This window comes from Hibiscus syriacus, unplaced genomic scaffold (genome assembly GCF_006381635.1).
Source record: "Hibiscus syriacus cultivar Baekdansim isolate YM2019G1 unplaced genomic scaffold, ASM638163v2 tig00110378_pilon, whole genome shotgun sequence".
NCBI lineage: Eukaryota > Viridiplantae > Streptophyta > Magnoliopsida > Malvales > Malvaceae > Hibiscus > Hibiscus syriacus.
Genome location: NW_024062712.1, coordinates 266355 through 278941, shown reverse-complemented (window position 1 = coordinate 278941; position 12587 = coordinate 266355). Strand labels below are relative to the sequence as shown.

The following is a 12587-nucleotide window of genomic DNA, read 5'->3' as shown; positions in this document are numbered from 1 at the left end:
TTGGATTCATTTTTAAAGAGATGTTAACACGTGTCAAATGATTAAATTCCATTAAACAATCTTTTAAATGAGATCCTAATTAATTAACATCTGATTAATATTATCCTAACATCGTTGAATTAATTGACTCATGATTCGAGGCCGAAACTACACCCCTCTTTCCCTAATTAATAAACAATGGAAAGTAAGAAATTATTACCCCGAAATGATAATATAGGAATGAATATTCTATTCAACGGTTGAACTTATATTTCCAATCGGCACGTCTGATTTAATTAAGAATGTCATATGATTCATGGACCTTTTGTTGTGGGGTTGTAATAAATAACTCTACTCCAACTTGAACCTTTACCAGTGGTTGCATTATAAATACACCTGTCCACGTTGTATTCTATTCAAATATATTAATAAAAATAAAAAAAATCTAGTTAATTTTTTTTTATAAAAAATTAATATGAACATAGAATTTAGTTTGAAAATTCAAATAATAGAGAATCAATCTGCTGTTAGAGAGACGCGGAGCCTTAGATTTCATTTTCCATGTGAACGCTGAAAAATCAACTAATAGTTGGTAGAAACATAACGCACAATTATGACGCTATTATAGGTAAGAGAACAGTAATTATATAAAGAAACCTCAAAAAATTAATATAGAACAAATCGACATAACTAGGAATTTTCTATCTTATTTTATTCATCTATCGGTCCGACATCGGACAACATGCATCTCTCCTCTAGCTCTATCTAAATTGCTTGCCAAAGCTGAAGAGGCTAAAGCTTCGCCCACTTAGCATGAAGCCATGTGTCGAATCAAGTCGACCACTCGAGAACTGCGGCACCGAAAGAATGTCACCATTAGACAAAAAATCCACCAACGAGAAACTCTGTTTACTACAACGTAAGTGAAGGATATATATGATTTACCTGTAACCCCACTCATTGTCATACCAGGCAACAAGCTTAGCAAAGTTGTCATTCAAAGCAATTCCTGCCTTGGCATCAAAGATGCTTGATCTCTTTAAATAAATCACAACACTGCATCACAAAGGCTACAATTTCCCTGTCTAAAGAGTCGACCTATACAAAACTTAGCCACAACCATCAACATTAAAGAACATATTATTGGAAGAATGCGGCACTGCACCTGTTCTCTCCAACAAAGTCGGTTGAGACCAAATCTTCATCTACGTAACCAAGAATTCCCTTCATTGTGGTCTCGGATGCCTTCCTACACAAAAAGATCCACATCATCGTTACATAAATAAGGCATGTGTTGAAAAGTCAAGCACAACATGGGCGGCTGGCAAGGGTTAAACAGAACAAATTGTTGAAAAATGCATTGGAATGGTAGGCACCGAATTTCGATGCAGTTTTTTTTTTTTGAATTTTGGATAATGGGATAATTATAATTAGTCCCTGGACTTTAGAGTATTTTTAAAGATTAGTCCTTAAGCTTCAACTATAAATACTCTAACTCATTTAGCTTCAAAATCATCCCAAATCATTTCTTTCTCCCAATACTAGAGAGTTTTCTTGTAAGTAGTTAGTGTTTTGTAAACACTTGTAAATTTTCTCTCTTAGTAAAATATTTGCAGCAGTGCGGAGACGCATGCACAATTGGCTTAACTCCGTTATCAATTCCGGGTATTATTTTTTCCACTTTTATTTCGCATTCTCACTAATCTGGTTATATGGAAAATACTTGTACTCGTTTATTTCCTAACAACTGGTAATCAGAGATTTTGGTTGTGAATTTTATTAATTTTTTTACGAGGTTACTCTTCATTACTATTAATTACTATTCATGTGAATAGTGAATTTTGTGAATAGTAAAAAAAATTGTCGGCGATACGAATTTGTCGACGGAGGTGTTCTAATACACGGTGGTTCGCAAGAATTGTCAGAAACGATCCAAACAAAGCCAAATTCGAGTGGGAGCGATGGTTGCATACGAAGGGAAGATGAAAATTGAAAAGTTCGATAGTGCGGACTTTGGCTTTTGGAAGATGCAGATTGAAGATTTTATGTACCAGAAAAATCTATATCAAGCTCTCTCAGGAAAGCAACCAAAGGGCATGAAGAATGAAGATTGAGCTTTTCTCGACAGACAAGCCCTCGGAGTTATCCGACTGACGTTATCCTGCAATGTTGCTTTTAACATAGCAAAGGAAAAGACCACGGCGAGTCTTATGGCGGCTTTCTCTAGTATGTATGAGAAGCTATCGGCCTCAAACAAAGTTCATTTGATGAGGCGATTATTCAATTTGCGGATGGCGGAAGGGGCATCAGTGGCTCAACACCTAAATGAACTCAACACAATCACAACCCAGTTGAGTTCCGTGGAAATTGAATTCAATGATGAAATTCGAGCTTTAATTCTTTTATCATCTATACCAGATAGTTGGAATACTACTGTTACAGCAGTCAGCAGCTCGTCGAGAAACAGCAAATTAAAATTCGACGATGTTCGGGATCTGGTATTGAGTGAAGAAATTCGACGGAGAGAATCGAGTGAAGCATTAAGCTCCTCAGCCTTGCACACGGAGTTCGGAGGGAGAACTTTAGAAAGAAATTCAAATCGTGGCAGATCGAAATCCAGAAGGGGCAAATCAAGAACATGAAAGAAAGATTTTACCTGTTATAATTGTGGCAAGAAGGGTCACTTTAAAAGAGATTGTCGAGCACTGAAGAAAGATACCGGCGCATAAGAATCTGCCAACATGACAAAGGAGACAGATGATGCCATGATTCTAAGCGTCAACAGTCCGATTGAATCATGGATTTTGGATTCAGGGGCATCTTTCCACTCCACCCCATGCCAATAAATCACATAGAACTATGTCAGTGGTGATTTTGGGAATGTTCATCTAGTTGATGATGAAACCTTGAATATCGTCGGAAAATGAGACATCCGATTAAAGTTGTCAAAACTAGACCACTTGGACGCTGAAATGAGTGAGACATATTCCTGGCCTCAAAAGAAATTTGATTTCTGTAGGACAGCTTGATGGAGAAGGATATAGTATAACCTTTTCAGGTTGTGAATGAAAGATTACCAAAGGAGCAATCGTCATTGCTCGTGGTAAGAAGACTGATACTCTCTATGTAACCTCAAATTTAGAGAATATCATTGCAGTAACAGATGCTGATGGAAAAATCAAACCTATGGCACCAAAGGCTTGGTCATATGAACGAGAAAGGGATGAATACACTTTTGTCAAAAGAGAAGCTGTCGGATCTAAAGAATGTAGATGTCGGACTACGTGAGGATTGCATCTTTGGTAAACAAAAGAAAGTCAGTTTTGCAAAGATTGACAAGACACCCAAGGCAGAAAAGTTAGAGTTGGTTCATACTGATGTATGGGGACCATCTCCAGTTCCATCTCTTACAGGCTCACTATATTATGTCACCTTCATCGATGATTCTACAAGAAATGTGTGGGTTTATTTTTTGAAGAAGAAATTAGAAGTCTTTGATACCTTCAGAAAATGGAAGGCCATGGTGGAAAATGAGACTGGTTTGAAAGTCAAGCGGTTGAGGTCTGATAATGGAGGAGAATACAGAAATAAAATATTCAGAGATTTCTGCGTAAACAATGGGATCAAGATAGAGACAACAGTTCCCATGACACCGCAACAGAATAGTGTAGCAGAGCGCATGAACATAACTCTGAATGAACGTGCCAAAAGCATGAGGATACATGCCGGATTGCCCAAATTTCTATGGGCTGAAGCTATCAACACTGCAGCTTACCTGATCAACCGTGGGTCCTCAGTTCCCTTGGATGGTGGAATACCAGAGGAATTTTGGAGCAAGAAAGAAATAAACCTTTCACACTTAATAGTGTTTGGTTGTATTTCTTATGTACACATAAACTCTGTTGAAAGAAGTAAACTTGATGCCAAGTCCAACAAATGTGTCTTTGTTGGTTATGGTGGTGATGAGTTCGGTTACCGTTTTTTAGACTACGAAAATTGAAAGATCATCAGAAGCAAAGATGTCATTTTCAATGAGAATGTGATGTACAAAGATAGGTCAATAGAATCAAGTAGCTCAAATACCGAAGCTTAAAAAAGGAATTTGTTGAGTTCGAGGAGATTTCTGGAAATGATGTTCAGATCAGTCCTGAAGCAGTACAAGAAGAACCAGGCACACCAGAATTGAGATGCTCCTCTAGAATTCCTAAACCAACCCAGCGTTATTTGCCTTCTTTGCACTACTTGTTGCTAACTGACAATGGTGAACCAGAGTGCTATGATGAAGCAATGTAGGTGGAGGATTCAGTCAAGTGGGAGTCTTCTATGAAAGATGAGATGGACTCATTTATGTCAAATCAGACGTGGGAATTAGCTAAATTACCACCAAGAAAGAAAGCACTCCATAACAAGTGGATTTACAAGATCAAAGAAGAGCATGATGAGAGCAAACGCTACAAAGCAAGATTGGTTGTCAAAGGTTTTCAGCAAAAAGAAAGTATTGACTACAATGAAATTTTCTCTCCAGTTGTGAAGCTGTCTACAATCAGACTGGTGTTGAAAATTGTAGCAACATAGAATTTACATCTTGAGCAGTTAGATGTAAAGACAACGTTCCTTTATGGTGATTTAGAGGAAGAAATCTATATGAGGCATCCAGAAGGCTTCATAGAGGCAGGCAAGAAAAACCTGGTATGCAGGTTGAAGAAGAGCTTGTATGGTTTAAAACAAGCTCCTAGACAGTGGTACAAGAAGTTCGATAGCTTTATGAGTAGCAGTGGTTTTACCAGACGTCAAGCAGATCATTGTTGCTACATCAAAAGGTTCGACAACAACTTCATTATTTTATTATTGTACGTTGATAACATGCTCGTTGCAGGCTCATACATGCAAGAGATTATAAACTTGAAGAAAAATTTGTCGAAGCAGTTTGTAATGAAAGATCTAGGCGCTGAAAAGTAGATTACTGGGATGAGGGTTAAGAGAGACACAAATTCGGGGACTTTGATGTTATCACAGGCTGAGTACATCAACAAAGTACTCTCTAGGTTCAACATGCAAGATGCTAAACCAGTAAGTACACCTCTATGTGTTCATTTTAGACTCTCCAAAGAACAATCACCAAAGACGAAGGAAGAACGTACACACATGGTGAAGGTGTTGTATGCCTCAGCAATTGGAAGTCTGATGTATGTCATGGTTTGTACTAGACCAGATATTGCTCATACAGTGGGAGCTGTTAGCATGTACATGAATAATCCAGGCAAGGTACACTAGAAGCAGTCAAATGGATCCTCAGATATTTGTGAAGTACCACAAATAAATCACTTTGTTTCAAAGGTGGAGATACGATACTGACAGGCTATGTAGATGCTGACTTAGTCGGAAATGTTGACATCAGAAGGAGCACTACAGGGTATGTCTATACTCTAGGAGAAACCGCAGTGAGTTGGGTTTCTCAACTACAGAAGATAGTTGCTCTCTCCACAACTGAAGCAGAATATGTCGCTGTTACGGAAGCCAACAAGGAGATGGTCTGGCTCCAAAGTTTCTTGGAAGATTTAGGCAAGAAACAAGAAAACAATGTCTTGTATTGCGACACTCAAAGTGCTATCCATCTAGCAAAGAATCCGTCTTTTCATTCCAGGACGAAGCACATACAATTGCGATATCATTTTATCCGATATCTTCTGTAAGATGGGATTTTGAAACTTGAAAAGATTAGTGGAGCTCAAAATCCGGCAGATATGTTAACAAAGACGGTGACTACGAACAAACTGAAGTTGTTTTCAGCTTCTATTGGCATGCTAGACTAACAAGACCATAAATGTTGTTGCATTGATCGAGGTGTGAAGACAGATTAAAATCAGTCTTCAAGTGGGAGATTGTTGAAAAGTCAAGCACCACATGGGCGGCTGGCAAGGGTTAGGCAGAACAAATTGTTGAAAAATGCATTGGAATGGTAGGCACCGAATTTCGGTGCAGTTTTTTTTTTTTTGAATTTTGGGTAATGGGATAATTATAATTAGTCCTTGGACTTTAGGGTATTTTCAAAGATTAGTCTCTAAGCTTCAACTATAAATACCCTAACCCATTTAGCTTTAAAATAATTCCAAATCATTTCTTTCTCCCAATACTAAAGAGCTTTCTTGTGAGTAATGAGTGTTTTGTAAATACCTGTAAATTTTCTCTCTTAGTAAAAGATCTGCAGCAGTCCGGAGACGTAGGCACAATTGACTGAACTCTGTTATCAATTTCGAGTATTATTTTTCCGCTTTTATTTCGCATTCTCACTAATCTGGTTATAGGGAAATTACTTGTACTCATTTATTTCTCAACAACATGCATCTTTATATTAAATACAACACTATATAAGATCAATATTCTTAATCTTTACTTGATAGCAGCCTTGACATCCTCGTAAGAAGCCTTCTTCTCAAGCCTCACAGTGAGGTCAACCACTGAGACATCAACAGTGGGAACACGGAAAGCCATTCCAGTCAGCTTACCATTCAATGCTGGCAACACTTTGCCAACAGCCTATGTCGTTACAAGATGATAATCGACCAGTAAACTTTATTTCCAATAATCATTTAACAACAATATATAGCATGCTAGTCATAACCAGCTAAGGGGCTAAAATACAGGTTTTAACGTCTGAAACTAATCACAAGTTAATTGGGCCCTGAGGTTGGATTTTCTCAGAAATAATTACATTTTCAATAAAAAAATATAAAATTTATAAATCATGGTAGAATTACAAGCCCTGCCAAAAAAACAAAACAAAAATATCATACAACTTAACCAGAAAGTGCAAAAATGGATACATCCTTGGCAGCTCCAGTGCTGCTGGGAATGATATTGAAGGAAGCAGCTCTACCACCTCTCCAGTCCTTCATTGATGGACCATCAACAGTCTTCTGGGTAGCTGAATAAAAATGACAGTCAGTCAACAATACACTAATTTGATGCAAAAAACACAATAGAACACAAAGTACTTACCAGTGATCGAGTGTACAGTAGTCATGAGACCCTCAACAATACCGAATTTGTCATGAATAACCTAATCGCCCTTTCCGATATATAGATGCTTGGAATGACCATCCTCAATTTCAAGATTTCCTAAGGACTGTGTGGCATGAGGACTAGGATTTCAGTACGAATGTGAGTGGCTTTACTTTTGAAGCACAAGCTTGGAACACCAATATTTTTTGTCACATTGGTAAAAGTAAAAAGATTATTATTAGCTCGCATTTAGGGAATTGAAAGGGCGTTGAGGAATGGCCACTTTGATTTCCTCTACGACCTTGACGTTCAACTTCGTGCAGAATTATAAATGGTGCTCGAACAAGAAGAGAGTTTCTGGAGACAGAAAGCATCTTCGAATTGAGTTGTCCATGGAGATCGTAATACTAAGTATTATCATGCATCTGTCATGGCGAAACATCGACAAAGTAAGATCACTGCTCTCAAAAGACGAAAATGGTTTATGGTGTACTCATGAAGAGGACTTACATCTTTTGGTTGTGTCCTTTAGTCGATTACTTCAAAGTGAGGGAAGGGAGGTTGAGTACATGAAGAGACTATTTCCACATGTATCGCAATCTTAGTTGGCTACATTAGACCGGCCTCTCACCGATGATAAAGTTATGACTGTTTTTTTTAGTATGGCACCACTTAAATCTCCCGAGATAGATGGTATTCATGTAGCGTTCTACCATAAAAATTTTGCAGGTAGTAAACAGTGTGGTATGTTAATATATCAGTGGAATTTTTGAGAGAGATCAATGGCGTACTGATCTTAATCAAACCTTACTTATTTTACTGCCAAAGGTTCAATTCCCAGAAATGATTAGTAGATTTCGACCAATAAGCCTTTGTAATGTGGTTTATAAAGCCGTAACAAAACTGATTGTGTACCATCTAAAGCCTTTGTTATCACGGTGGGTTTCAGATAATTAAACCAGTTTTTTGTCAGGTCAATCAATTGTAGATAACATCATCATCACTTAGGAAGTTATCCACTCAATGAAATAAAAGGTAGGGCGAAAGAGTTAGATGATAATCAAAATAGATTTGGAGAAGGCCTATGATCGCTTGGAGTAGGCGTAATTGAAGCACTTTGACTGATTTGGGTATTCTGGAGATGTTATTGAGACTTATTATGCGATTTGTATCTTTCATTTGTACTCATATTCTTTGGAATGGATCTATGACATCCTCTTTTACGCCCTCACGCAGATTACAGCAAGGTGACCCCTATCGCCTTATTTATTTGTTCTCTGTATAGAATGTTTGGCATAAGCAATCCAGATTGAAGTTGATCGGGGGAATTGGAAACCTTTCAAAACTTATAATCCAGGACCCGGTATATCGCATTTGTTTCTTGCTGATGATATGCTTCTTTTTACGGAAGCATCGTCTGAGCAAAAGATCATTCTCTCAATTTCGACAAAATTTTGCATTACCTCAGGACAAAAAGTGAGTGTCTCGAAAACCGCCATATTCTTTTCTAAGAACATTCCTTCTGAAAAACGGGTAGAGATCAGTGCTAGTTTCAGCTATAGAATGGTATCTGATATGGGCCAGTACTTGGAAGTTCCTTTGTTGCATGACTGTGTTACAGCCGCATTTTATCAATATTTAATTCAGATGGTTCGTGAGAGATTAAATGGATGGAAAATGCGATCTCTGTCGCTCGCGAGGCGGGTCACGCTTGCGAAATTAGTCCTCGCATATTTAACTGTTTATACAATACAGTTGGCGGTGCTTCCAATACGCGTATGTAACGATATCGAGAGATTAATTTGGGGTATTGATGATGGTAGGAGAGGCGTTCATCTTGTTAATTGGAAGGATGTTTGTCGTCCGATTAACCATGGTGGTCTTGGTTTTCAGAATCTTGAACAACGAAATAATGCATTTATAATGAAGATTGCTTTTAACATTTTAACCAAGAAAGACCAACTATGGGTAAAATTTCTTTGGTCCAAATACAAATGTAACGAGGACATTCCAGAGGTATTCTAAAGCTCTAATTGTTCTACCTGTTGGTTTTTGGCAAAGTCCCACATTGGTTGTGTATAAGGAGGAGGGGAAATTCTTTTGTTATAAATAAAACCATCCTCCTCTTTAGTTAATCATCCCACAAATATAAGCCTTCTTCTATATTAAAGGCTATTTGTATTCTTTCTCTCTTTGTAATATTTCATCTATTAGTGAAATATTTTGGTGTTCTCTTTTATATCTATTTAATAGCTATTGTCGGGTATAGTTGTTGTTAATTATTGTCCTATTAAAATTACTTGTCTTGGTAGTTCTGTCTAAGGAAAGTAGGTTTTAAGAGGGACCATTGTGACCCCTCCTCTTTCCTGGGAATATACCTTGGGGTGATTTTTAGTACAATCGTTTTCACACTAGTCACCTAGATAATAGTTTTGAAGGTGAATCTGTTATTGGTGGAAATTAACCCGAATTCCACAACAATTGGTATCAGAGCTCTTGGTTTATTTTAGTATGCTATGTGGTTGTGGCTTAGGATGATCTTCTACATCAGAAAAAATTTCCTTGGGATAATTGACATTCTGCATTGGCAGCTATTAAATAGAATTTGTAGCAGAAATCACAGACGCTTCTTCATCTTTAATTTTGGCAAGAAATGATGTGACAAATGTTAGAATTGCAGTGAAGATTTTTTATGGCACCGGTCATTTCGGCATGTGGCAAAGTGAGGTTCTAGATGCCCTATTTCAGCAGGGTCTAGACATTGCTATTGGAGGAGAAAAACCAGATGATGTTGAGGAGAAAGAATGGAAGAGGATCAATAGAATGGCATGTGGTACTATTTGATCGTGTCTTTCTAGAGAGCAGAAGTATGCATTTTCTAAGGAAACTTCTGCAAGTAAATTGTGGAAGGCACTGGAGGAGAAATTTTTGAAGAAAAGCGGTCAGAACAAACTCTACATGAAAAAGAGATTGTTCCGCTTTAACTATATACCAGGTACCACTATGAATGATCACATTACTAGCTTTAATCAGCTGGTGACTGATATGATGAATATGGACGTGACTTTTGAAGATGAAGATCTGGCTCTGATGTTGATGGGATCACTTTCTGATGAGTTTAAGCATCTTGAAACTACTCTACTTCATGGGAAGATTGATGTGTCTCTCAGTGAAGTAACTGCTGCCTTGTATAGTTATGAATTGAGAAAGAAAGACAAACAAGAAAACACAAGTGTCGAAGTAGAAGCTCTTGTTGTTAGAGGCCGTTCGAAGAGTCAGAATAAAGGAATCAGAGGGAGATCGAAGTCAAAGTCTAGATTGAGCAAAGATGAATGTGCCTTTTGTCGAGAAAAAGGGCACTGGAAGAAAGAATGTCCCAGGCTAAAGAATAAAGGCAAACCTGAAAGGGGGAAGGCTGTCTCAGAATCAAATGTGGTCGAGTATGATGATTCAGATTCAGATTTCGCATTCGCTGTTATGCCATCAACCAACTGTTCCAGTTCATGGCTGTTAGATTCAGCTTGTAGCCACCATATGACCCCCAATAGAGAATGGTTCTTTGATTTTAAAGAACTAAAAGGTGGAATTATCTACACAGCAAATAATTCCCCTCTTGAAACACTTGAGATTGGTTCAATTCGCTTGAGGAATCAGGATGGATCAATCAGAACCTTAACAGGTGTCCATTATGTACCAGATTTAATGAGAAATCTCATCTCTGTGGGAACCTTAGAGTCAAAAGGTTTAGAAGTGAGGGCAAAAGATGGGATTATGAGGATTATCTCTGGTGCACTGGTGATAATGAAGGGAATCCGAAAAAGAAACAATGTGTATTACTTTCTGGGTAGTACAATTGTTGGGACAGCAGCAGTGGCAACTTCTACTGATGAACATGACTCAGAAGCAACCAGGTTATGGCATATGCGCTTGGGGCATGTTGGTGAAAAATACTTGAAATTACTCATAGATCAAGGATTATTGAAGGGTGCTCGGACTTGCAAATTAGCTTTTTGTGAGCATTGCATCAAAGGGAAGAAGACGAGGGTGAAATTTGGAACAGCAATCCATGATACTAAAGGTATTTTGGATTATGTTCATTCAGATGTATGGGGGTCTTCCAATACAACTTTATTTGGAAGAACACACTATTATGTCACCTTTGTTGATGATTTTTCCCGGAGAGTTTGGGTGTATCCAATGAAGACAAAGGATGAGGTGCTAGGATTTTTCCTTAAATGGAAAAAAGATGATAGAGACTCAAACAGGCAGAAAAATCAAACGTCTCCGTACAGACAATGGTGGAGAGTACAAAAATGATCCATTTCTGAAAGTCTGTGAAGAGGAAGGTATTGTCAGGCACTTCACTGTCATAGGTACACCACAACAGAATGGGGTGGCAGAGCGTATGAACCGGACATTAGTGGAGAAGGTTCGGTGTATGTTGTCTAATGCTGGGTTAGGCAAAGAATTTTGGGCTGAGGCTTTGGTCTATGCTTGTCACCTTGTCAATCGCTTACCATCGACTGCTATTGGTGGTAAAACACCATTAGAGAAATGGCTTGGAGTACCTGCTATAGATTATGATTCCTTACATGTGTTTGGTTCCACTGCATACTACCATGTTAAGGAGTCAAAGCTGGATCCAAGAGCAAAGAAGGCGATCTTTATGGGGATCACCTCTGGTGTGAAAGGCTATCGTCTTTGGTGTCCAGAAACAAAGAAAATAATCTTCAACAGGGATGTTACCTTTGATGAATCTACCGTGTTGAGAAAGGTGACTTCAGAAAAATTAGACCAGACAGATGGAACTCCCAAAGGAGTTTGAAGGAAGCAAGATTGTCCCAACCAATAAAGAAACTGATGTTGACTCTCCTATGGTAAAAGAAGAGTCAGATGAAGAAGAGGTTCAGACCCAAGAACCTCCACAGCAACATGAATCAATTGCACTCAGAAAGGGAAAGAGGACCATTAGACAACCTGCTCGTTATGCTGATATGGTCTCTTTTGCATCACCAATTGCAATTGATGACGTTCCTGCCACTTTTAATGAAGCAGTTCAAAGTTCAGAACATAAAAAGTGGAGGATCGCCATGAATAAAGAAATGTAATCCCTTCAAAAGAATCAGACGTGGAAACTAGCTAGTCTTCAGAAGGGAAAGAATGTAATTGGGTGCAAGTGGGTATATGCAAAGAAAGATGGATTTCCTGACAAGAATAATATCCGCTACAAAGCAAGATTGGTGGCTAAAGGCTACGCTCAAATGGAGGGAGTTGATTATAATGAAGTATTTTCTCCAGTTGTAAAACATTCCTCCATCAGAATTTTGTTAGCTTTGGTAGCACAGTTGGATTTGGAACTAGTTCAGATGGATGTAAAAACTGCATTTTTACATGGAGACTTGGATGAGGAAATCTACATGACTCAGCCAGATGGATTCAAAGTTGCCGAAAAAGAAGAGATGGTGTGCAAATTAGAAAAATCGTTGTACGGATTGAAGCAATCTCCAAGGTAGTGGTACAAGCGATGTGACAAGTTTATGATAGGGCAGAAGTACACAAGAAGCAAATATGATCATTGTGTGTATTTACGCGAGCTAGAAGACGGA

The 12587-nt window shown here is 38.2% G+C and overlaps 1 protein-coding gene across 1 annotated transcript; it reads right to left on the bottom strand.

Moving 5' to 3' along the window:
• Window positions 1-1119: 1119 nt before the first annotated feature.
• On the bottom strand, window positions 1120-7039 carry LOC120121728 (glyceraldehyde-3-phosphate dehydrogenase, cytosolic-like). Its single transcript, XM_039141029.1, has 4 exons — window positions 6979-7039; window positions 6807-6904; window positions 6374-6516; window positions 1120-1228 (listed from the first exon to the last, which is right to left on the bottom strand). Exons 1-4 carry the CDS (start codon window positions 7001-7003, stop codon window positions 1120-1122), a joined length of 375 nt encoding a protein of 124 aa, XP_038996960.1. The 5' UTR covers window positions 7004-7039.
• Between the last annotated feature and the right edge of the window lie 5548 nt (window positions 7040-12587).

What these genes read in the sequence shown, in the direction of transcription:
- LOC120121728 (XM_039141029.1), bottom strand. Translation starts at nt 7,003, where the DNA reads ATGACTACTGTACACTCGATCACTG. An exon ending in GCAGCACTGGAGCTGCCAAG is followed by an intron (nt 6,517 to 6,806) that starts GATGTATCCATT and finishes GTAACGACATAG; the next exon opens with GCTGTTGGCAAAGTGTTGCC. An exon ending in GATGTCAAGGCTGCTATCAA is followed by an intron (nt 1,229 to 6,373) that starts GTAAAGATTAAG and finishes CTTTTTGTGTAG; the next exon opens with GAAGGCATCCGAGACCACAA.